Below are 26522 nucleotides of genomic sequence, written 5' to 3' on the forward strand. Positions count from 1 at the left end.
TTTCCTTTCCATTTAGGTCACCATTAGAGCGCTGAGTCGAGTTCCCTGAGCTATACAGCAGGTTCTCACTAGTTACCTACTTTATACCTAGGATCAGTGGTGTATGTATATCAGTCCTAATCTCTCAATTTCCTGCCCCCCCGCCACCCCCAGACCTTTCCCCCTTTGGTACCCACACATTTGTTCTCTACATTTGTGTTTCCATTTAGTTCTTTTTTTTTTTTTAACTTAGAAAAAAATGGGATAATATGTTGTTATTTAAAGACAAATACAGTAATTAAAACATTCTCCATTAAACAATTTAAAAATTTCTAAAAAAATTTTTTTTTAATTTCTCATAGAATAACTGTTGATAGAAATAGCCCACATAGACAAGTTCCTTAGAGTCCTCAATAATTTTCAAGTGTATAAAGAGATTTGGAGATCACAAATTTTTTAAATCCCTGAATTAAAACATCCCTGAACTATTGATTATCGCCACTTTCTTCTCCCATTATCAGTTTCTCTTTTGGGCCAGCCCACTTCTGAAACTCCTTAGTTAAAAATACTTGAGTACAAAGGAGTTGAAAATTACTTTTAAAAACAGTATTTTCTTCTTAGCATATTTTAAACTTAGAAATAGATCCTTGAGGCTTCAAGTTGGGACATTATCATATTGATGTTTTTCATAAGTAAAATATCAGAAAATTTATTCCAGAACATTCTCCTTTCTGCATTTCTTTTACCTTTTTACTTTTGAAAGTACCCTTTTTAATAGCTGAGTTAACTAGTCAGCAGACAGTCCAGACACTGAACAAAGTGGTGACCAATAAGTGATGCTGACATTTTTTCCCAAAGATTTTTGGCAGGTTTTGAGCTATCTATCTCTAAACAGCAGATTTGTTTGGAAGCCTGAATTTATAACTCCTTTTTTTTCCTCCCCTGTTTTCCATTTAGGAGCCTAAATTATTGTTTCAATTTTCTTTGCACAATAATAATCAGTTAAAAGGTGTTTAGGGGCAGGAACTTTTGTTGGTTTTGTGACAGGAAAAATTGCCAGTGGTGAATGTCTTTAGAATTATTTTTTTAATTGTGAAAGAATTCTTGATTTTAAAGCTTTGGATTTGTTAACTGCTGACTATTATTACCTGCACTACATTCTAGACCATAAAGTTAACAGTTGATAAATGCCTTAATCTTACTATTCCTTTGCAGGTGCTTGTGTGTTAGGAGTGGGGAGGGGGCATTGCTAATTCTTTGGACTTTAAAGTTAAATCGAACTGATTAGTTCAGGGAAAATTTGAATTCAGCAAGTATTAAATGTGCACCTACTTGGCTTTGGTAGCGATGAACAAAATAGACTATAGATTTTACTATAATGTTTATAGTCTAGTGAGGGAGGCAGATGTTCAAAAGCACACACATGACTATGAATATATAATTGTTAATTATGATAAGTGCCATGAATGAAATCAACAAAGTGGTATGTGAGAGGATAATGAGGGAATATGAAGGTATAGGAAAGCTTCTAGAAGGTAGTGACCTTTGAGACTTGAAAGAGGAGTAGGAATTTGCCAGATTGGATCCTGAAAGATGGGCCCAATCACTGGGAGCAGCAGCAGCATATATAGAGAGGTCCAGAGATAGGAGGAAGCTACCTGTTGGTGTGCCAAGGACAATGGAGTGGAGAAGGGCTTTGAATGTAGGGAGGTGAGTAGGGGGCTTACTTACTAGGGCTTACCATGTTTTACCCAGATTCTGTTTGGGGGCTACCTCTCTGGCCTTCTTGGGTTTTCTCTCCTTATCACTCTTCTCTGTAAGCTCTCTGTATCTTAGCCTGGTGTGTTTTTTTGTTTTTTGTTTTTTTTCATGTGAAATATGTCTTAAGTCCTCAGGATGCACCATGCTTCCCCTGGCCACAGGGTCTGTGTAGAAGCTGAGAAACTGCCTTTCCCCTTAAATGCGCTCCTGTCTCCACCAGAGTGTTCACCACTCCAACATAAACACATGCGCATGCACACACACAAACGAGAACTCACATACTCTTACCCTTTTTGTAGTACCTCCTACTCATCTTTCTAGTTCCTGTTTAGATATAATCTCCCCAGGGAAGCTCCTCCACCCTCCAGAAAAATCTCAAGTTGTTTTGTTAGCAATCTTATTTAACTCTCTTTCTTCCTAACAGTTAGTTCAGTTTTTAACTGTGCAGTCTTCTGTATGGTTATTTGAGTACCACCATAGACAGACTGTGGAAGCTCCATAATAGTAAGGACCATGTTTGTATATATTTATCATTTTAAGTTTCTAATTTCTAATACATAGCAGGCTTCCAATAGTTGTGGAAGGAAGGAGAAAAGATGGGCTGGAAATTCAAAGATAAGACTGTAATAGTTGAGTGGTTTTCAAAGGCTTTTGATGATTATATCTCATCAGTTAAAAAGCTTTTTCAGTGTATACCCTCAATGTGTATGTTGCTTATAACTGTTATATAAAATAAATCTACGTATTATAAAATGTACATAAAGTAGAATTTTTAAGAAGATTTAAGGTGAGATATTTATGGTATTGCTAATGGTAATGACATTGTATTATTGACAAAAGTCTCAAGTCACTCAGGATAATGTTTATTGTTTGTGATACTGGATGCAAATCAGTTTTTAATGTATTTTTTAATTTTGAATTTGGTGAGCCTGCTTCATGTCCCATTGAACTGAATGTTAATTGCTTTTCTCTAGTAAACTGATTAACCACTAGGAATAGCGATATCAGCTCTACCATTTTCTTACTATTCTCTGGTAGTCATTAATAACATATTTAATCTGTAGTTTCCTTAATGGATTTAGAACACTTGCAATTTGGGGAGGGCTCATTTGCGACCCCATGAACTATAGAGTCCATGGAATTCTTTAGGCCAGAATACTGGAGTGGGTAGCTTTTCCCTTCTCCAGGGGATCTTCCCAACCCAGGGATCAAACCAAGGTCTCCCTCATTGCAGGTGGATTCTTTACAACCTGTGATTCCACTTAAATAAACCTTCAAACCTGACTATTCTAGAAGCAAACCATGTCCACTCTTTCACATTAGCTAACTCTCACTTCCGCAAGATACCTCTTGTAGTGGACGTCATAAAAGATGAAGTTATCACTATATTAGATTAAATCATTTTTTAAATAGGATACAAGTTTTAGTATATTTATTCCATAATTTAATGCATTATTTTGTATGGCCTGTGGAAGTATGTACCCCTTTGAGGGCAAGTAGGCCAGTGCTGGAGATTGACGAAGACAAATGATTGATTCTGAGTGGTGTTAGACCAGTGCTGAGAGGGGTGAAATCACTGCTGATGGAGAACTATTGCACCAGGCATTTGCTTTTTGAACTGGATCATGAATGGCAGGAGGAGGGAGTTGGCTAGGAGAGAGGTTGAGGGGAGGCTCAGGTCACCTGGAGTGGAGGGAACCAACAGAGTGATTCTGTTCAAAGGTACAGAGATATTGTGAGGATCCCAGGGTGAGGTGAGGCATTTGTATATTAAATAAGGGCTTGCTGTAGAAAAGATCTATGGAAATAATAACAACGGAAAGAGAAAAAAAGGGTCACTCATGTTTCTTGTGCTTTTAAAAATACAAAAAGGAAGTCCATTAAACTCCCTTTATCCCTGTCCCTCACCTTGCTATTAGAGAAGAGAGAGTCTGAAATGCAATTGTAGACAAATTGGAGTGAGGGGTGGTAAGATAGAATAAAGGTGTGGGGTATGAACAATCAGACTATTAACAAAAAAATTTGATTTTAAGATGATGAGTCAGAAGGTGTCCATTCCAAACAGCTTAGATAGCAGTGGGTTCTTGTTCTTTGCTTTAAAGCTATAAGAGTAACACAGCACATGAACCATTTCCTTAAAGAACTTTACCCATTTTCTCTTTATTTTTGCCATCCAGAAGATTGTACCTAGTTCACAGTTTAATTTTTTAAAATTATTCTTTGCAATAAAGAATTAGTATAACCAAACTCTCATCATAATTTCCAAAATTTTGCAGGAATTACCCAAATGGAAAAGTTTTCTGTTGTCCTTTGACTCAGAACATTGAGCTTCTGCCCATGTAGTTTTAGGGCAGTATCAACTTAAAGTTTATATATTATTTTCTCTCCAATATAGTTTCATATGTTAAAGTTTTATTTGATTTCTTCCTGTGTTGATTGTGTCTATGCTTTGTTAAATTTGAAGTTAATATAAGAATACATTGCTTTGTCATGGATGAAGTGTAAGCTATAGTTTTGTGTTTTACTTTTTTTTTTCTTTTTTAGGGCTCTATGGTGATTGTAAATTGCTTCCCCTCTAATCCTTTTGAAGGAAAAGTAAAGCTGAAACATAGTAATTTGGCTTGGATTATTCAGTCACTTAATCTTTAGCATCATGTTAGAATAGTCTATTCATGCTTCTCAGAATTCTTGTTGCCAATTCTGAGTTCAGTGGGATAAGATAAAATTCAAACTTAAGTCCTTTATGAATACCCATCCTTATAAGTCCTTTAGGAATACCCAGCCTTATAACTGAGAATTTTTCATGTCCCTTTTGAGCTCTTAATAAGAGGGTAGACTCAGAGAATGGTGTCTCTGATTGACCACCAGTAGCAGATAAATCTGATTAACACTTTAAGATGATTTATTTAGATCCATGTAAAGGGTACATGTTTAAATTACTAAGAAGTAAGGCAACATATGTAAGAGGGATTTGTAAGAAAGGCCTTGAATGACAAGTTTAAAGATGGTATGCTTCATTTGTCTTCCTGCAGTTACATTTTATTTTGGTTTACTGGACTCTCTTGTTTTTTCCCTCCACAGTTGTACAATGGTGGATGGAGTGATGATTCTTCCTGTGCTCGTGATGATTGCGTTCCCTTCCCCTAGTATGGAAGGTAAGTGGCTCACGGTTGGGTAGGATAAGTATACTGTGTAGTGTTCCGTTTACTGTCAGCTAGCTTGTTCTTAATCCTGTCAGACTTAATCCTCCTCTTCCCCCATTTTTAAGACTATCTTTTAAAAAAAAAAAAAAAAAAAGACTATCTTTTTCGAGATGTTGAAAGGAAGGTAAAGAGATTTGTCATCTACTTCCTCCCCAGACACATGTATGGCCTTCCCCATTATCAACATTCCCCCCAGCCACAGTGATCCATTTGTTATAACTGATGAACCTACCTTGACACATTATAATCATCCCAGTTTATAAGTTTACATTAGGGTTCACTCTTGGTGGTATATATTTTATGGGTTTGGACAAATGTGAAATGACTTACATCCATTATTACAGTATCAGAGTATTTCACTGCCCTAAAAATCTTCTGAGCTCCACCTATTCATCCCTCTCCACCTCTGCAACATCTGCCCACAGCTGATGCTTTTATTGCCTCCATGGTTTTGTCATTTCTAGAGTGGCATGTAACTGGATTCATACACTGTATAGCCTTTTCATATTGGCTTCTTTCACCTACTATTACGCTTTTATGTTTCCTCCATATCTATTCATGGCTTAATAGTTCATTTCTTTTTAGCACTGAGTAATGCTTCATTGTCTGAATGTACCATAGTTTATTTATCCCTTCAACTACTGAAGGTCATCTTGATTGCTTCCAAGTTTTGGCAGTTATGAATAAAGCTGCTATAAACATCTGTGTACTAGATTTTATGTGGGTATGAGTTTTCAACTCCTCAAACAACAAGGATTGTGATTGCTGGATTGTATGTTAGAATATGTCTAGTTGAAACTGCTCAGCTGTCTTCCAAAGTGGCTGTTCCATTTTGCATTCCCACTAGCAATGTATGAGAGTTCCTACTGTTCCACATTCTTACCAGCCTGTGGTAGTGACAGTGTTCTGGATTTTGGCCATTCTTATAGGTATGTGGTAGTGTCACATTCTTTTAATTTGCATTTCCCTGATGATGTATGAAGTATGCAAAAAAGCACATCTTTTCATGTGCTTCCTTGCCATCTGTATATCTCTATTTAAGTGTCTTTAAGGTCTTTGGCCCATTTTCCAATTGGGTTGTTTGTTATTGTTTAATTTTTAGAGTTCTTTGTATGTTTTGGATAACAGTCCTTTATCAAGTATGTCTTTGGTATATGTTTTCTCCCAGTCTGTGGTTTGTCTTGTCATTCTTTTGACATTATCTTTCACAGGGCAGAAGTTTTTAATTTTAATGGAGTACAGCTTATTAATTGTTTCTTTCATGGATCATACTTCTAAAAAGTTGCTGCTTTACCCAATGAGGTCATCTAGATTTTCTGCATCATTAATAGGAGTTTATAGTGTTTGTATGTTATAGTTAGGTCTGTGATCTATTAATATTAATTGGATAATTTTTATGAGGGGGTATAAGTTCGTGTCTAGATTTTTTTGGGCATGTGAACACCCCCTTTTATAATATGTATTTGATAATGCCCCTTGATTTTCTTAAAATGTAATTCTTATACACGCCATACCTTTCTTATAAATGTAAGTTTTAAAAATTCAGTATAATTCCTTATCCGAAATAGAAAATTCTCTTAAAATAATATGTAATTTACTATGTCATATAATTAAAATGGTATTTATAGACAAATGTAATATAGTGTAGTTGGGCATGAGTACACTATAAGATGTAATGAAGTAACAAATGTTTGTATAAGAATACAAACATTTATATACACACATATATATTAATCTTTGATGTCTTAGAAAACAGAAAATGTATTGGTATGTATTGGTATGTTTTCTGTTTTCTAAGACATCAAAGATTAATATATATGTGTGTGTATATAAATGTTGTAAATATTCTTACTGGTACTAGTGTATTTATTATATTGGTGATTTAATTAGCACAAGTGATCTTGCCTGCAGTGCTTGAATTTTCTGAATTGGTGAACAAATTTTGGTAGAATCAAAACAGGGACTGTTTGTCCCTTGATTGAAACAGTGGCTATATTTTGAGTAAATGTCATATACATTAAGACAGTGTAAGACATACTTTCTATTTTTATGTATAAAAGTGTTATGTATTAAGTTCAATTAATTATACAAAGAGTTTTCATGTGAATGATGCTTAGTGGAACAGTGAGAACCTAAATGGGCACAGGTAACTTAGTTGTGTGAGATCACACCCGCAAAATGCTTTGGCATCTGTGGGCTTTACTCGTTCTATCTTCTCTTCTCCTCATATGTAAAAAGCTGCCCATGCAGAGTCCACAAAAGAGATAATCAAGAGAAAAAGAAAATAAAACTGCCTGTAATTCCCTGCACTGACATGTAACTGCTTTTAGCATGTTGGTATAAATCTTTCTAGATATATAAATGAACTATATTTTATTGTGCATTAAGCAGTTTGGACTTTATTTTAAAGGGTTGCTCCATGAAGAGTGGTGCTTATGGTGTGAATCTCAGCCTTGTTGTGATCAGATGGGCCAGTAAGACTAATGTGTCTGTTACAGGCTCTTGGGGGTATAGTGATTGGCTTTATACATTTGATAAGTTTCCAAGGAGGCATATAGTACGACAAGTTAGTGTAGCCAACGCTTAGGAAGACAGTCCTTGATATACTAGAAATCTATTTTGTTATATGTTAGGTTATAGTATTTGATCGGTTCCTGCTTCCTTCCCATAGTCATTGAGATATGTCATAGAGCTGTGTTGTCCCGTCTGGGAGCGAGCCATATGTAGCTATTGAGCACTCTCATTGCAGCTAATACAAATTGAGATGTGCTGTTAAGTATAAAGACACACTGGGTTTTGAAGACAGGAAAAATGTGAATTTTACCTGTTCCTTTTGACGACTGTGAAAATTTGCAGCTACATGAAGTAGTTCATACTCTGTTTCTGTTGGAAAGAGCTGTTGTCACCCAGTTTAGACATCAGAAGTCTGTATCCCACTCTAAGTGGTGCTGTTTGACACAGTCCAGTCATACTGCAGTCATTTAAATTAGCACCAAAAAGATACGAAATAAGGATCCTGCATGGAAGTTTAAAGGAGTAGAAGGTATATTAACTAGAAGATAGGTTGAATGGTCTTAGGTCGAAGGAATGAGGAATAAGAAGAAATGGACTGGGAACATTTGATGGTTTAACCGTAGTTCTCAGCTGAGGCGTTTATCCCCCAGAGGACACTTGATCATGTCTAGAGGCAAAAGGCAAGTTGCTCAGATTTTCCCTTTTTTTATGGCTATACAATATGATCATAATAAAACAAAAAAGCAAAGACCATTATGAAATGAAATCCCTCCAAATTCCATGTGCTTCTCTAGGTACACAGTATGGTAGGACAGTCCTTCAAGTTTCATGTGCTGTCCTGGTGGACTCATGGTGTAGGCACAATAGGAAAAAAAGAGAGTGGAAAAGAAATTGAGGTAGAAATGGAGTATGAATAGAGAAGAAGTGGAGAGCGAATGGGGGAAGAGGAAGTGAAAAGGGCCCTTATGGAAAAGTATTAGCAATTCAGCCATTGGTTGTTTTTTCCTGCTTTAAGCTCTTAAGCTGCCCAAAGAATCCAGCAAATGACCTCTTAATGCCACAGCGAAGATCTGTAATGAAATGCGTTAGTCTGGCTAAAATGGAAATGGATGCCACTAAGGTTTTGCTATTGAGTATAATACCACCACTAGGATGTTTATAAGTATGGAAAAAACACATCATCCTTTAGTTACAATAGCTTTTTTTTTAATTTGAAAAAAAAAAAACAATATCCAGCTATAACCTAGAGTGCTCTAATCATATTAGTCTTGTCTTCCTTCTATGACTCAACTCCTTGTTAACTATCAATAGCGTATTCTATGAAAAGACTCTTTGTTTTTGCATGTTTACTAGAAAATTTTTTTAAAACACCACTGAGAATCCTTATTGTAATACACTCTAATATACTCAACATTAGTCATAAAGTAAATGTTAAGTACAAAATACTTAACTGAAAGAGGTAAATAATAGGGAAGATAACTAAAAACTTTATATGAGCCTTATAGATTGTCTCATGCAGGGTTTTAGATGACCAAGGAAATGGACCCATGTTTGATGTTTGTATTAGAACAGATATGGCACCATATTAATTGGGCTTCAGTGGAGCTAGATGGCATTCTTGGTGCATAAATAAGAAAATCATAGAGATTTTGTTCTAATATATGTTGTTGAGTATTGTACTCCTTAGTCTACTAAAGACAAACAGAAAAAACAAAGGTTCTTTCCTTTTGTCTACCAAAATATTCCCAAATGTCTCTTAAACATTGATTAGATATAGTGATAACATTTTAAATAACAGGTCCCAAACAGTGATTTTGGCAAAGTTTGACTTGGTCCCCAACCTTTTTTGACACCAGGGACCACTTTCATGGAAGACAGTTTTCCCACAGATGGTGCTGAGGTGGGGTGAGGATGGTTTCAAGATGATTCAAGCATGTTACACTTATTGTGCACTTTATTTCAATTATTATTTCATCAGCTCCACTTCAGATCTTCAGACATTAGATCCTGGAGATTGGGGACCCCTGCTTTAGAACATTTTCATTTTCTGTGGAATCCTAAATACTCTGGGGCCAAAAAGACCTCATGAGTCTGGAAAATACTTACTATAACCACGCCTTTTAAATGATTTATAGGTACTGTTTATTGAGTGGTTAGTATGTGTCAGATATTAGGCTGTTTTATATATAATTTTCCCATAATCCTTCCCATTACCCTAATGAAATAGGTTAGTGGGAATGTGCTTTTGAATTGATTTAGACTATTGTTTAAGATTATACAGCTTGAACAGGGCTTCTCTGGTGGCTGCAATGCGGGGGAGACCCAAGTTCGATCCCTGGGTCAGAAAGATCCTCTGGAGGAAGGCATGGCAACTCACTCTAGTATTCTTGCCTAGAGAACCCCATGGACAGAGGGGCTTGGTGGGCTACAGTCCATGGGGTCACAAAGAGTCGGGCACAACTAAAGTGGCTTAGCACTCACGCATACTTTGAGGAATAGTGTGTAAGAGTTTGTCATTATCAGTCTTCTTCAGAATTTTGCATTTTTTGATACCCTAAATTAGCTACATCCACTGACATTGTATCTGGCACATACTGGAACCAGCTCAATTCAGTCTATATGACAGGCTGATGTGAGAGCTCATAATAGTGAGTGATGAGTTCCTTTTACCTGGGTTTGTGTTTTTTATTTCTCTCTCATACTAGTATTCATTTTTCATATTCATTATATATACAACTCCAGCTGCAGGAAGAGTTTTATTTGCTCTCACAGAGAAGAGCACTTGAGTCCTAATTACCCGTATATCCTTCCTTTTCCTTCCCATTAATAAGACTAATCATGCTCTAATACTGCTATCATGCCACCCGGGAGAAGTCCATTTTTGTCCCAGAAACTCCTTGTTTGGTTTTACCTTTGTTCCCATGAGCATCTGCGGGGATGAGTATGACACAAATAACTTGGAGTGGAATACCATACTGCTTCTTCAAAAATATTTCAAAGCTAACATGACCCACATTTTATTGCATTTGCAAGCCATAGTTAGATTTTATTACAGCAAGTTTTGTTGCCATGAGAGATTCTGGCCTGTCCTGGAGAAGATTGCTAAGTGCTAAATTATTTTCTGGGTTGACTTGATTTTAGTATTTCCAAAACCATCACTACTCAGACTTTCCAGCCCAATTACCCAGTGAGGGAAGGAAGGAGATCACTTCAATAGACTTTTTGTTAGGGTCGACAAAGGTGCCCCTCTTTGCCACTGGGGGTGAAGAATAGAATAAGCCTTTCTTTGAATTTCTCATTATTGAGAGTGCAGGAAGTTCGTGAAGGGGTGAATGAATGTAAGAGAAATGTCTCCGTATTAAATTTGTTGCTCTCATTTCTCATTAGTATAATTTATTCCTTTTGTTCAGAATAAAATCTTTTTTTTTTTAATAAAATCTTTTTTTTAATGGTATGAGTGATTTGTTGGGAAGAGGGATGAGATGTCCTGAGTTGTTAGTCATGAGGACCTAAAATGTAAATATCAGATGAAGCTGTGCACGTTCAAGATACCGCTTCTTTACTGTCACATTTTCTCACCTACCAGAGTGAGTGTATTATTGATGCAAGGTGAGCTGTGACAAAGCTTCCTTTCAGCTTTTCCTTCCTGGGGAATGTTTGTTTCAGCTGTATGTAGTTAAACTAAAGCCACATCCAATTTTTTTTTTTTCTGGTGAACATTATAAAATGCTCATATTCAATGCATTTATATGAAAGAAGTTAGTGGTAGGGTGTGGAACGGACTTGAAAATTCAATCAGAGTCAAATATTGAACAGATGGGAAAGCAAATCCAAGGCCCTAGCTCATTAAATGGTTTCCTGTGGTCAACAGTGAGTGGGCAGTGCAACAGTTTCCATGCTTCTCTCTTACAAAGATCGGTCTCAAGGGGAAGGAACATGGATGACATCTCCTCCTTATGGAAAAACTGGGGAAGCAGGAGATTGGTAGGCATGTCATGTGTGCTATTTTTTGCTTTTGAAAAGTAAACACCAAGGAAAACAAAACACGTTGAAAGATTAATTTGTAAGGGGAAAGGGCATAGGAGAGGGATAAATTAGGAGTTTGGGATTAGCAGATACAAACTACTATAAACAAGGTCCTACTGTATAGCACAGGGAATTATTATATTAAGTATCCTGTAATAAACCATAGTGGAAAAGAATATGAGAAAGCATATACATGTATGTATAACTCAATCACTCTGCTGGATACCAGAAACCACAACATTGTAAGTCACCTATCCTTCAGGAAAAAATCAAAAATTAAAAAAAAATTAATGTGTAACTCTCCAAATACTGCTGAGAACCTCCCTCTGCCATCTAGCATGTCCTCAGGCAACTTCCCCTGATAATGGTTATATGCAATAGTCATAATTACTCAGAACTCATGTCGATTCCAAGATAGTGTAAGACACAGGGTGGGGCAACCTTTGAGATCTTCACTGACTCACAGTGAGAAACGCTTTAGAGTTGGACCCGTGCACCTGCATTTAGAAACATCGTGGAGTAGGACTCACACACACCTGAAAAGAAAATTTCGTGAAAGAGCTATCACTCTATGTTTAATGTACTCCTGTTTCTTCTCTTTTTTATTCTATTTAGTTTTATTTCATTTAGAAAGAAACTTGAACTGCTTGAACTGCTAAATCGATTTGCCTACCCAGAATGGGTCATAACCCACAGTTTCAGAAAGACCGCTCCCCTCTGCTCCCAAGAGCTCATATTGCTCCGAAGTCCTTGCTGCCCTCAGGTGAAAACTCTGACAGCTAACCCAGACAGTCTCCAACAGAGTTGCTCCAGACCTTTTATTATTATTATTATTATTATTATTATTTTACAACTTTATGTAGCCTGCCATTTGCTCTCTGCAAGCCAGTGATTTGACAGGAAGAGGGAAGTTTACATTTGTGCCTTCTCAGCCGTGGTGGTAACACTGGAACAGCTGCTGCCTGATTCTAATCAGCTGAATCTGAGCTCTGCAGAGTTGGGTGTTTCCTAGATCCTCCACAATGCTGCATCTAATTCTTTGTTATGGGTTAGAGTGGAGCGTGGACTTTCTGAGGATATGTATATTTGCGGGATGTGGGAAGGAAAGTGAACAGGAGGGAGAATGAGAAGTTCCTTTTGGAAGGGGGGGGTGAAATACACCTTAAAGCAAAAACAAAAACCCCTACCTATATTTTTTTTTATTCAGATGGTGACTTGGAGCAGGGAGTAACCTCTTTTATTTATTATTTGCTGAATTTGTTTATTTTCTGAATTCTGATATTTACACCAAGCCAATACGAAATCCTCCCCTCCAAATAATAATAACAATAAATCAGACCCATTCAGGAAAGTTGTAAAAAATAGAGAAAGCAAAACAAATAGTCCAGTTTAAACTTTGACTCCTGTGAAATATATAATGCTGCAGAATGCTATGTAGAGTTAAACACTCATGGCTTCTGTTTATCTTGCACATCATTTCCTATTTCATGAGCTTTAGACAGTCAGTTTTGCTAAGGTTTAGGGTAATTTTTGATAATTAAACGGTATTGCTAGTTAGAGCGCCTTGTGAAAGGAAGACTGTTGGTCTGCATAGGAATCAAGCCTTTCTCAGAAGAGCATCAAACACTGTCATGAGGCATCTTCTTCCTTTTTACTGTGTTTCTGAAGTTGGGCTGTCTCACCTGTTAAGAGCCATTATCTGCAGTGCCATGTGGGATGGTAACAGGGTGGTGGTGAGGGGTCACCCATGCAAAGTGAGCCCCAGTGTGGGAGAGGTCGGGACTTGGCGGTGGTCTTTGTTCTCTCTCTAGTGTCTGAGACAGTGCCTGGCACGTAGTTGGTGCTCAATGAATATTTGACAAATGAATAATTATCATAATACAAAAAAGATAATGTTATAAGAGACCAAGGAACTGATCTGGACCGGGGACAGGATAGGAAAGCCTGTCCTTTCAAAGAATTTATTCCAAGTTTGGGAAAAGAGAGCCAGTCTTAACATTCTTTTAGCTGACTGATTAGTATGAGGCCAAGGATCCGTACTGGTGATGTCAACATACCTGGAAAGGGTACTTGCTGTCAAAGAGTCAAAGTCTAGTTGGAGGAGACACAGGTTACAGCACCATACTGGGGTGTCAGCAGGTAGAGTCTACATGGCACGTGGGGCTGGGATTGGGGACAGTGGTCCAGGGAGTTTGGAAGGATGGGCAGGCATTAGACCAGCAAAGGAAGAACTGAGGAGGACTTTGAAACAGGGGAAGGGCCAAGTCCAGAGAAGTGGGTGTATGGGGGACACTGCCCAGGGGGTCCAGCAGGGCCAGAGCAGCCTGTAGAAGGCATTCGGGTTGAGAGTTGAGGCCCTAAGTAGCCTGGCAGGGCCTGGTGCATGAGGTTGTGTTTTGGATCTTGAGGGCACTGAGAGCTATGGAAGGATTGTTGTTTAGTTGCTACTCCGTGTCTGACTCTTTTGCAGTTCTACTGACTATCGCCCACCAGGCTCCTCCGTCTATGGGATTTTCCAGGCAAGAATACTGGAGTGGATAGCCATTTCCTTCTCCAGGGGATCTCCCCGACTCAGGGATTGAACCCGTGTCTCCTGCATTGGCAGGTGTATTCTTTGCTACTGAGCCACCTGGCAAGCCCACTGAAAGATTAATTAGGCTCAGTTTGTGTGTTTTGAAGGAATTGTGCGGTGAAGTGGCTCACAGGCTACAGCAAGATGAGAGGTGAAGGGACAGGGAACAACTAGTCCTCCTGCAGGGTTTGGGCAGACAGGCCCACGTGCTGCCTTTTCAAAGGCATCCCAACTATAGCAACTCGATAGTGGCCAACAAAACAAAAACAAAACAAAAACAAAACCCTTAGTTCCAAGAGAAGACCTTTGTTGTAGGGAGCACACAAATTCTAACAGCAGCAAACGACAATAATCTAACACTAATTCCACTGCTACTTTTATTATGGAAACAGAAGGCTGGGCTGCTGACTTTTCTAGCAACTTTTGTGAGACATTTAAATCCCTCTCTAGCTGGCCCTTTGTTCCTGTGTTGCCATGGAGTGTCGGTAAGCCCAGCTCAGAATAACCCGGGCAGGGACATGAGAGGTGCAGCTTGCCTGCTGGCTGGCATGGTGGCTGGCCAGGTTACACTGTTTTCATTGCTCCCGTCTTGGGAGGAGGACCGGGCTGCTGGTTGCCCTGGCAGCTGTGGAAGGTGTATGTCTTGGCTGCCCAGAGTTGGAAAGGCAACCAGAACTTGCCTGCCTACTGAGCATGTGCGGCTCGCGATCGAGCTGATAGCAACTGAAAATAGCCCACCGTGCACCTGTCCTCGTACACCAGCCCCGGGCCGACTGCCATTTAGGACAGCGTGGGCTCCCCTGCTGCCCAAGGTGAGGGGCTGCGTGGATCTCAGTGGTTCTTAGGAAGATCTTGGGAACTTTGGCCCTGGCTTAAAAGGAGCAGGCTCTTCTGAGTGGTTCCACTGGGCAGTCTTGTGGTTAGTGAGTGGCCACCGTGACTATGGATGTACAGTATGTGCTGAAGACACCACACACTTCTCCTTGCTCAGCCAAACGGGGTCTGACAAATGGAGAGGTCTGTGTTTTCTCTTGGAGGGAAAGGCTTTCCTAAAAAAAACCCTGGATAGCAGCCATCGTGGTGTGCTCTGCCACAGTTTTAGAAAGGGGGAGACATTGAGTTAAACTCTTTTGCTTGATTTTTTACCTGCTCATTAATCCCCCGTGACTGTCTGTGGATCACTTCTAGAAGGTGTCTCTTTGCTAGGTAATTCTTTCTCAGCAGTCCAAATGTGGGCACAGCATAGCATCCCAGCATGTTAGGAACTGTCTGTTTCCCCTTGGGACTCTTTCCATTTCCTTCTGGGCTTTCATCTCTGCTGCGGGCTTGCCATCGTTGGGCAGGCTTGGCACGCCGGTGTGGATGGAAGCAGGCTCTGAAAGGAAAAACTTCTAAAGTGACTGGTAGTACTAAAGCTACTATTTAAAAGTGCCCCTTCCTAGAGACGTGGGCTATCTTTAGGCTGTCGGTGCTCTGCCATGGGAGCCAAAGGCACTCTGCAGAAACCCTGGCCTGTTGTTCTTGCCTTGGTCTGTGTGTAGATATTCTTGCTCCCCGGCCAGTGGCCTCGTGACACATCTCGGATTTAGCTGTCTTTCTCCTGCCAAGGTCCAAGATTATCATGGAAATCGGGAATGGCGTGCTGGGCCACAGAGCTGGGAGGGGGGCCGTGAGGGGGTGTGGAATGTGTGTTTGAAAAGCCAGTTCTGGTTCACAGCACTCTGAAGAAAGGCTTTCTGTTCCCACCTAGAGTGTAGGCACCTGGAGCCTTTCTGTGGGCTTGGGAGTAAGAAAACAATAAACTGAAAATGACCCACACTCAACTTTTTTCATGGTGACTTGTAGGATTTCAGTCTCTGATGAAGAAGCCAGTCTTTAAGTGTGTTGAATTTAGGAGTTCATGAATTCTTGTGGACTGTATTCATTTTTAGACTTGGGATAATAAAGATAGGCCAAGCAAAGATCACATTATAATACAGATGCACAAAGCTTGTAGTCATGGGATTCCTTCTTTCTTTGACCTTCTGTGGAGTTGTGAACCTACAGGACCTTAGGACGTGATTGGAAAATTGGGAGACAGGAAAGCAGCAATGTCAGAGGTTTGGGCTATGCCCCAGTTTTTTCCCCCTTGGGTATTTTGATCTCTTTGGCTTCATTTGGGCTGGAAAGAAAAGAGTCTAGAAAATACCTCATCTGTGCTTTTCTGTGGGATGGGATAGGGTGGAGAGCTTGAGAGGAGGAATTTAGCTGGATTTAACTACTTCTGGATGGTTTTGCCTTGAGCTCTGGGTGCCATGATACCTAGAGGCTGGCAGTTTAAGGCTGTTGTTAACAAACTGGAGTGCTGCCCATCTTTTAAAGGGTTTATCTCTGTGGTTTGAAAGCTTCCGGAAAGGGAGTGGGGGTGCGGTGGCGGCTGACTGATGGTAAGCAGAGATTGGCAACCTTGGAGGCTCGGTCCCTGATTCCCAGAGAAGAAGGTCATGGGCTCTGGAGGGGAACGGAAGTAGGAGCTCTGTTGGCTCTTCTTTGCTGTCTGGTCCCATGCAGTATATTTTCAGTATAGAGCCTGTGTGGGAAACCCTTGCTGGAGCAGCCATGCACTCCCCAGATATCCTAAGGGATGGTGGAGATAACCCAAATGAGTCAGGAACATCTCTTCCCACAGAGATGAGCTTCAAGCCTAAGACATGCTATAGATGGTCCCACATCACCGGCTCTCCTGAATCTAAACAAGGAATGACTTCTCTGAAGTGTTTATAATTCCCCAGTGCATTTTCCCCCTCCTTCAGCCTGTGGTCCTCTCTGTTACTCTCCCAACAACTGGAGCTTCACTTAGATGCAAGAATACATGGGGCAGAGTAGGGGTATATTGTCTTGGAAAGAATTCCTCAGTAGGTACTTTCCATTAGGCCTGGTAATCATTTGTTTATATGAAGCGCCAATTCAAGAAGACAAAATGAAGAAAGATTAAATAATGACCCCCATGTTTCTCCCCTGTGAAGGAGTTGCTTCACAGACATGGCACACATGTTAAAGCTAAGTCTCTGCTGTGTTCATAGAATCATAAAAATCACGGAAGAGACAGACCAGTATTGTCTTAGGTCAATACCCCACAATGCTCTTTAACTTGTTAGTCATTTAAACACAGACGGAGTTTTTGGCTTTGAAATAAAAGGTGTGGCTGCTGCAATTGACTTCATTTACAGGGATTATTTCAGAGACAAGGAGTCAGCCCAGACACAAAATAAACAGATGGAACTCTCCGCCCCCCGCCCCCCCCCCCCCCCCCCCCCCAGCTTCAGCAGTTCAAATGCAGGGTGACTTAGGAATCCTTATCACCTTCAGCAGAGCAAGAAGGGGAAAATGATGTAATTCACTCTTCCTCACTCCCTGCTGAAAATGCCATTATTTTCACTGATAGGAGAAAAATGGTAGCAGAGACCAGACGCATCCTTTCCCTGCTGAGCAGGCAAGTCCTGCAAGACATCTCTAAACTGGCTGGAGCCAGGGCTCTCTGATCACCATAGCATCATAGAGGCTGGAAGGACCTCCCATAAAAGCCCTGCTCTTCTATTGATATATTAAATAATTCCTTGTTTTCAGAACTCTTGCATTTTACTTCTTTCTTTCAACATACACAAGCAAGCAAACAGAAAACCTACCATACCACAAAAAGTACCAATTTTCCACACTTGTAAGCCCGAGTAGGTGACCAGCTGTGACGCCGTGGCGAGCGCCTGCAGGGAGAAGGGTTTTGCACAGACACGCTGGCTCGGTGACTAAGCCTTGCCTGAAGATCTCTGCTGACATTTAAAGACTTTATAGGCTCAGTCGGCTCTGAAAACCAGCATCATGTCTCTTCCCACCTCTAAATCCTGTCTGTGAAGAGAAAATTCATTCTGGAGCTAAACGTTCATCAGGCGTGTCCTCCCACCGGGGGCTGAGGCAGTTGTGGGGAGCCTAAGGGTGAGCCGAGTGGGCTCAGCTCCTCCCCTCATGGGGTGCACAGTCTGGAGGGGAGACTTGGACGTGGAACACGTGCTGACACGTGTGTGTGAATGTAGATAGGGGCTCCTGCTTTACACTTGGGGGTGTGAACAAAGGCTCCTCTGAGGAGAATGAGGTGAGATCTGAAGGGAAAGATGGGCACAGACTGGGTGGAGGGGTGTCCTCAGGAAGGAAGCCCAGCATCCCATGGTGGGGAATTCCATACCTAGTAGACCTGCGCTCCTGAAGCAGGAGGAACCCTTCCCAGAACCAAGGGGATCAGAGGTGAGGCTGGAAAGGTGGAGCGCAGGTCAGCCAGGGCAGGGTGACCACTGTGTCTCCCCCCGTTTTTGAGGGAGGCAGGGTTGCAGCTTATGGGATCTTAGTTCCCTGACCAGGGATTGAACCTGGGCCCCAGCACTGGAAGCCCTGAGTCCTAACCACTGGGAATTCCCTGTGTGTCTCCATTTTGAGGGTCATGGAGTCAGGCTTATAGATCTGAAATGGGGGCACCATTAGCTCAGTGAGGGAACCTTGGAGGAAGGGCACATTTAGAGTAGAGGCATCATGAGTTCAAAATTGTGGAAACCCTACTATCATTTTTTATTGTTGCTATTCTAATTTATATGTGATCCTATTCAGTTGCCCCTATTCATATTTTCTTCTTGGCTTTTAAACTTTACCAAATATCAATTTCTCTGTTCAGGTTAAAAAAAAAAAATGATTTGGGTTCCCTAAGTGGATGTTTTGTAATGAGAGCATTTAGGCACCTGGGTGTCTTTTATTTCCAAGCATATAGGCTGCTTTCTTGCCAGACCATCAGATGCCCTTCTCTAGGCAGTCTGGACAGACCTTTGTGCTTCTGTCTCAGGAGCAGGCTTGCTGGCAGTGATACCTGGCATTGCAAAATCCTTCCGTAAGCCTTTGTTTAATGCCAGAGATCTCAAATGCTGAAGATTCTGGAAAGGTGCCATACTGCACTCTCGGCTTAGGAGCTGATGGAAGGCCTCCCATATCTATGAGCCTAATAGAAGCTGTCATTTCAAATGAATGAACTGTTTATACTGTTGGAAGAAGTCCACGGATGTTTGGGGTTCCTTTTTTAGCCTATAAAGTTCTGAGCTATTGGACAATGGCCTCATAGACAGTAGTCTAATCATTGCAATGTTGTTTGTGCCGCTCTGAGGTGAGCCTGTAAGAAATTCAGCTGTTCCTTTTGCTGATTCCTGGGATCACAGCTACAGGCTGGTTGACTTGGAGCATTTTCTCATTTGTCTTCTGTGTCAAAGACTTCAGTGGGAAACGTGGGGTTTTGTGCACCATTAAGAATGATCATCAACTGAAATGCCTCAGAGCATTCTGGAATGCATGACTGGGCAGGTGGGCAGGAGAACATGGAAGTCCCTTCAGAGTGTGCCTAGGTTGCTCAAGTCCCACTTAAGACATGAATGTGGGTCCTCTTACTCTGAGGCACAAGATCATCCCAAACTCTGGACAGTCTTAGAAAATCTGCGATGCTCTTTGCTCTGCCTCTTCCTCTGCCAGCCCAGGATTAGGCTGTGAGAGTAGGTGTGTCCAGATGGTGAGCTGGGTATCGCCCAGAACGAGGAGAATCTTTTAAAGGATTCGGCCTTGGTGAACCCCTGGGATCCCCAGCCTGAGCCTGTGGTTGCAGAGCCAGCCCCGGATCCTTCCAGGTGGCGCCAAGGACTCCCTGCTGCTCCCAGCCAGACGTGGGCTGCCAGTGTGTTCACACAGGCCTGGTTCTGGGGCTCCAGAGGGCACAGAGTGCCAGCCATAACACTGAGTAATGCTGGGAGGTGCCCTCTGAACAAACAGTGTGGGTGAGCTCTGCACAGAGGGAATACCTCTGGCTTGACGTTTCAATTACTGAATTATTTAAATGAGCGTCAATTAGGTAGAGTAGACGGACTGCCTTCTGCCAGGGCACTTCCTAGTTATTTGCACAGGCAAGTGTAAAATGCTTCATATCAGATGTGACGCTTCCTGGCTGGACTGTTGAAAATCAGTCACAGAAGGTGATTATCCTTCCTCGGTGTTCCCTGATGTGTAGTGTATTTATATCTCAGTCTGAGAGATTAGAGGTCCACAGACCCTTGTTTGTGGCCCTAAAAAGGGCTTTGTGATAATTCTCACACTTCCCCACCCCACCAGCCTACCCCAAATAAGATATCCCAGGCCCACACATGTTATGGTTATTCCTAAATTTTAACAAGATGAAAACAGTGAGTCACAGGCATTTGGGGGCCTGTTGTGTTTCTTAGAATTGTGAATATTAGGATCTGAAAATGCTACTACCTTGCTTTTAACCTGCTTTGTTGAATTAGTGATCCTGGCTCAGAAAATCCTTTTGGGGTCTCTTAGGTTGATCTACTCTGTTGGATAAAATTGCCAAAGTGGCGTTTAACTAATGTTTGGGTCTGGTGTAGATGTGTGTGGGGGTGCATGGGGTCATTCTTAGATTGTGAATTTAAGGTCTTTATATTTGGCTGTATTAAAAAAAAAACCTGATTCACTAAGGGCTCTGCTAATCAGTCATATGGGAATTCACAAATTAAGAAAATTAAATGTTGGTGAAAAGCAAAATAGGAAGCAGAGTTGGTGGAGTTTTTATGCTTTCCCATTTGCTAACTACTGAACTGAACTCATGGCCCATATCAGAGACTGAGTTAATTATTACATAGAGTTAAGAGTTGTCTTCCTTCTTTTTTCCTTTTTTTCTGATTGTGGCAGGGAAGATCTGAAAACCTTGGTTTTTAACTTAGAGTATGACCCCACAGGATAAGATCCGATTAAAATCTGTACCCAGTTACGCCTGGATGCACGGCAGGGTTGGTTCTAGTGGGCTGAATCTTACTAAAGACGGTATCTACTTGAGGCTACTCACTTCTGGCAGTATTCTCTAGGTCACAATTTAAACATCTGTCAGACCATCCCCATGTCCTTTCAAAAGCCAGAGACCTTGGCAAGGCAGGAGACATCTTGTGCCTGTGCACTTAGAGTTTGGGCTCTGACTTTAAGAACCGAGTTCACTGTGAAGGCACGTTAGAGAAATTATTATTGTCGTTACTTTATTTCTTTTAATTGACTTTTTTTTTTATTAGAACCACCAAGTGCAATTAATTCTTTGGTACCCTGAACCATCTGTTTCCATAGAATCGGTGATGAGTGAGCCCTCTATGGCCTGGGGTTGTTGTTTGTTGTTGTTCCTGGCAGACTGTAGGTGTAGCAAGTAAATGATTCATTCTCCTCTATTTATTATCAGTCTGTGGCCAGCTCCTCTCCTGTATTATTTTCATTTTACCCCTTCAGCCCCTCTTCCCCAACCCAGCATCAACAGATACAACCTCTTTAATGTGTTCAGTATGTATTTTTGGATATCCATGACCTTTAAAAATTATTTAGGGTCTTAAAATACACATTTGTGTCTCACATTTACATAAATTACATTACTAAACAGCTTTTCAACATGCACTTTTAAATTCTCAGCTATGATCGCAAATCAGTATGACACCACTAACTCTGCCCCTCACCCCGCCCATCCATTTCCCTCCAAAGAGCCATCACCTGTTGGGCAGCATAGTTGGCAACCCTCAGCACAGCTTTGTGCCATCTGAGAGTGGCAAGCATGTCTAGACTCCCTAGAAATATTATCTTTCAACTTGCTTTTGGCAAGAGTAAACTTTTTGCTGGATTATGTCAACAGATATATATGTTTCTCATCCTCATAGAAATAGATTGGTGCTGGAGTTTCTCTTGGATTTCTCTAGGCAAGGAAAAATAAAAGACTACCCTTCGGCTCATTAGCGTTCTTGCTCATTAAAAATGTCTGACGGCTCTTGCTCCTTGGGGGTGAGACTGGTGACATACATACACTGTCAGCGGCTATTTTGGATTTTCTGCTTTCGGGCATGTCTCTGCTCTTGGATGAGCCCCTTGTGGTTTTCAAAAGACCGAGCAAGTCAATTATAAATAGAAAGCTTGTGTCTGTGTGTCTGTATGCGCTTACTCTGTGGGACGAGGCACCCACATTACAGTGGGCAGTGAACTATTTTTCACTGCTTTGAAGAGGGAAGAAGAAAGATGAAGAATGCTCTTCTCTTTTTGAGATAACCCACACCTCCACACATACCCACACAAATCTGTGTAAATGAACTTGACATTTTCAAAGACCTTACCTTAAGGTCTCCTCTTGAAAGCACAGCCATCCGACCTGTTATTTTAAGAAGGAAGCCATTCTCTCACTGACCTTCAGGGACTTGAAGGCAGGCTGTGTGTGCTGCAGACCTTCAGGGGGTTGGGAAAGGCGCCACCCCTTTATATGAACAGTGCTTTGGTCAAAGTGGCCTCAGCAGACTAATCAGGGGCCTCCAGGAATTGGCTGTTTATAGTCTGTCTTCACTTTCCTTATCCACTGGTGGAAACTGTTGGTACCAACCAGTCTGAACTAATTATTCTAACACAGGAAAGAAAAGAGTGATTTGAAAGATGAAACTGCAAATGAGTGTTTTCAGAGAGAGACAATTAGGAGGTCTGGTGAGGTATGCTTCACTGATGATCTGTCTTGTGCCTTGGGCCAACCTGTGTAGGCTTTTCCTTTAGTCCCACTAGTTACTTGACTGTTCAAACACTGTTCGATTCCTTGTCTTTTTGTGCCTCCATCCTCAATAATTAGTGCCCCCCGCTTTTTTTTCCTGCCAGTTGAAAATGTTTTAGCAGTGATGAATTCCCATAGTAATTAATGTAAAAACTCAAGTGTTCTCCTACGGAAAAATTAATCTAGACATCTAAGCGAAACTATCGATAATATGGATATGTAATTATAGACCGTGCACCTTTGTGAACTCTTACTGTTCTGTTGTGTTTCTGAAGCAGACAGGTGATGGCAGGAACATCGGCTGCCCCTGTGTGAGTAGTCGACAGGGTTTCCTATGCAGCTAGTGGGAGCTGGTATTAGCAGATGCTATGTATCTAGGAGCCTCTTCTACAAAAAATAAAAGCAATGAGCATTATGCTCTGGTAAAAACATTCTGATTCAAGAACTGGGATATGAGAGCCCACCAAACCAAAGATACCTTGAAAGCCACAATGGGAGAAGTCCATTTTCAGAAGCCTGTAACAGATGATAACCGTTCTTCAGCCTAGTAGGATGTAAAAGCGCACCCAGCTTGTAGAAACACATTCATACCTTGAGAGGTGATTATTATTTGGTGGTTGGTCAGATGAGAGATGTAAGATCATGACCAGTGGTGATGCTTCACCTGACTTTCTTCTGTTCAGTTAATGCGTTTGCATTGGTCTTGGAGAGACTGTGTGATTCCCCCAATGGGGTTACAACCCACACGGTGATTTTTGTCTTCCTTTCTCTCCCCACTCTGCAGACGAGAAGCCCAAGGTAAACCCCAGACTTTACATGTGTGTGTGTGAAGGCCTCTCCTGTGGGAACGAGGACCACTGTGAAGGCCAGCAGTGCTTTTCCTCGCTGAGCATAAATGATGGCTTCCACGTCTACCAGAAAGGCTGCTTCCAGGTCTACGAGCAGGGGAAGATGACCTGTAAGACCCCGCCGTCACCTGGCCAGGCTGTGGAGTGCTGCCAAGGGGACTGGTGTAACAGGAACATCACGGCCCAGCTGCCTACTAAAGGTTCCCATGGACTTTTCTATTTCTAGATCAAGGGTTTTAGTTAGTCTTATCCTGGTTCTTTGTGGGTTAAAGATGTGAGTAGCCACAAGACTTTCCTTCTAGTCTTTGAACAATGAGTGACAAGGAAGTTAGGTCCAGTGAGGAAGAGAAAGGCATGGCCTTTTGGAATCTATGAGGAGGATGGATGTTTTGGGGAAAGAGAGCAAAGTGATATCTACTCTGGGGACGATTTGGCAGACGAGATGTCTCTTGGTGTCATGAGAAGGTGAATAGCTCCTGATACCTTTTTCTGAAAGGAGCTATGAGATCATAATTTCTAAAACAGTTGTGCTTATTAGGTACTTGTCTCTATGTTGAGTATGTAGGGAGGAAAATGGAACATAAGGCTCTGGCATCTGAGAGGAATACCTTTCCTTCTTTAAGAGGAAGGAGACAAAGCCATTCTCCTGTATCGGATGCCCACTGATCTATCACTGCAACTTGAAGCTGGGTGAGGTTTCACCTCAACCTTATAGTTTATGTGGAATCTTCTCCATATTATAGTCAATATGGACTTCAATCCTCTTCTGAAACTGTTTCCCCATAAACTGAGCCCTACACTGCATCTCAAAGCCCCTACAAATATTAATGTACCTTAGTCTGTAGATTCAGCCCAAGCCAAATTTACTGTCTTAATATATACTACATTTTTAATAGGTGTCCTTAATCTTTCACTCACACAAAAAAGAAACAAACTGTAGGAGAGGTTATGAGAAGTATCCAAGGCCAGAAATGATAACTAGCAAGAGAGAGAGACAGAAAAATGAAAAACAAAACAAAACAAAACAAAAAACTGATACAAGATCATGTTGTATAATTAATAATTTTTAAAGTTATGGTGAGGACCTTAAGGTCTATAGAAAAGGTTAAAGTCTGGTAAGCAAATAGGATTGAATAATAAAAGAGATTTTGTATTAAATGGTTAAAACTAAAAAGGGTACTTGATGGAATAAAGTTTTAAACCTTGTGAGTTAAACTGTGATTAATAGAGTGGACAGACCATGAAAAATGTCTGCAGTCACATAAAAATCATGTCTACAGTATGAAAAGTTTCTCATCTGCAGAAGACTCTGCCAGATTAGACTTGTAATACAAAATTTATTTACTTAAGGAATTTCTAATTTAATTAGGGAGGCATGATATTTATAACTTAATGTTGTACGTAATTAGTTTTATGCTTTATTTTACAAATGACATGTACCATGGAGTATTATGTGACAAGTTATTGATTAATTTGGATTTGGAAAGTTTAGAGAAATTTATAAAGGAAATTCAGCTTGAGATTGAATGACTGAAGGGGCCAGGACATGGAAAGAGTAAGACCTTCGTGGGGAAGAACAGGGCTTGGTTGTATAATGTCTTAGGAAGGGGGTCTGAAATCACAGGTGATAATTGCTTTGGGATCTTTTAATTATGACCTTCACTATCCAACTAAGAAACTTTAACTCACTACACAAGATGAAAGCCTCTGTGACATGTGAGTGTTCAGGTGAATGAATGCATAAATGTTTGAATGGGTGATGTGATAATGTCTGAGCCAGAGAGTCAATGTGTGATTAGGTGAGTGAGTGAATCAGAGTGAATGTTTTAAGTGAGTGAATTAATGTTGAATAAGTGAGTTAAAGAAAGTTGAATGAATAGGTTCCTAGGCACAAATCATTATGCAAAAATAGCAATGAGAATACAGCAATAGATATCCAAGAGAAGGCCACAGATTGGATAATTTGGTCTTAACTCAGATAGCACTTTCTCATAGGAATATTGCAGCATGATATCTGTAAGGGCTTGATGATAAAACATCCTTACAGATCAGATCTTCAGTTAATAAGGATAGTATCAGATTTGTATAGTACTTTATATTTTAAAAACACTTTTCACACAGATGCGTTAAGTTGGTTCTCAGTGGAGTTTTTTCAAAATCCTATTGTGTCTAAATGAATAATGGTTAAATGACTGGGCTGTTGGCCAGGTGTTATGAAGTATTTTAGTTTTAGCACTTTGCAACTTATAAAAACTATGTGGTCGGGGTCAGGAGCTACTTGTTAGGTATTGGTTATACTAAATATTAACAACAATGATCCTACAGCCAATTACCCTTCTCTCCCCCATCTCCAGGGAAATCTTTTCCTGGAACACAGAATTTCCACTTGGAGGTTGGCCTCATCATTTTGTCTGTAGTGTTCGCAGTATGCCTTCTAGCCTGCCTATTGGGAGTCGCTCTCCGAAAATTTAAAAGGCGCAATCAAGAACGCCTCAACCCCAGAGATGTGGAATATGGCACCATTGAAGGGCTCATCACCACCAACGTTGGAGACAGCACTTTAGCAGTGAGTTTGGGCTCCAGGGGACCCCTCGTGTGACAGAGATGGCTGAAGATGCTTGTTAATTTCAAGTATGAAATGCTAAGCAGTTCCTGGTGACTGGACCATGTCCACACATACTACTGGTGTCTCATGTTCTAAGCAAGTATATGCTGGCACGCTTATGTGAGTTTAGTCTCCTCTACATGAGAACATTTATTTTAGACAGACCTTTACATTAAATGAGTGAGTGGATTTATTTTAGTTGACTCTCGGTAGTTATTTTTCTTTTGGGAGTGAAGGGACAGGGACAGACAATGGTCACCTGTAATTTTGATGGTGGCAGGGCAGGGTTGGAGTTTACGGTACTCACTCACTCTATTTTTAGCAATAATAGTGCTTTTAGCAAAAAAAGGCACCCTTTGCCTAATATTAAAAATCACTTTCCTGTCTAGATTATTTTAACACCCTG

At 40.8% G+C, this 26522-nt stretch overlaps 1 protein-coding gene across 3 annotated transcripts in view; it reads left to right on the forward strand.

The window, feature by feature from the left end:
- The window catches only part of ACVR1 (activin A receptor type 1), a 127594-nt gene that overhangs the window by 69960 nt on the left and 31112 nt on the right, over positions 1-26522 (forward strand). For all 3 annotated transcript variants that reach the window (XM_061135496.1, XM_061135498.1, XM_061135497.1), the window contains 3 exons: positions 4822-4895; positions 23448-23711; positions 25866-26077. In XM_061135496.1, the coding sequence (XP_060991479.1) occupies positions 4829-4895; positions 23448-23711; positions 25866-26077 (543 nt within the window). In that variant the 5' untranslated portion in view covers positions 4822-4828. The remainder of the gene's footprint in view (positions 1-4821; positions 4896-23447; positions 23712-25865; positions 26078-26522) is intronic.

Source organism: Dama dama, chromosome 33, assembly GCF_033118175.1.
Source record: "Dama dama isolate Ldn47 chromosome 33, ASM3311817v1, whole genome shotgun sequence".
NCBI lineage: Eukaryota > Metazoa > Chordata > Mammalia > Artiodactyla > Cervidae > Dama > Dama dama.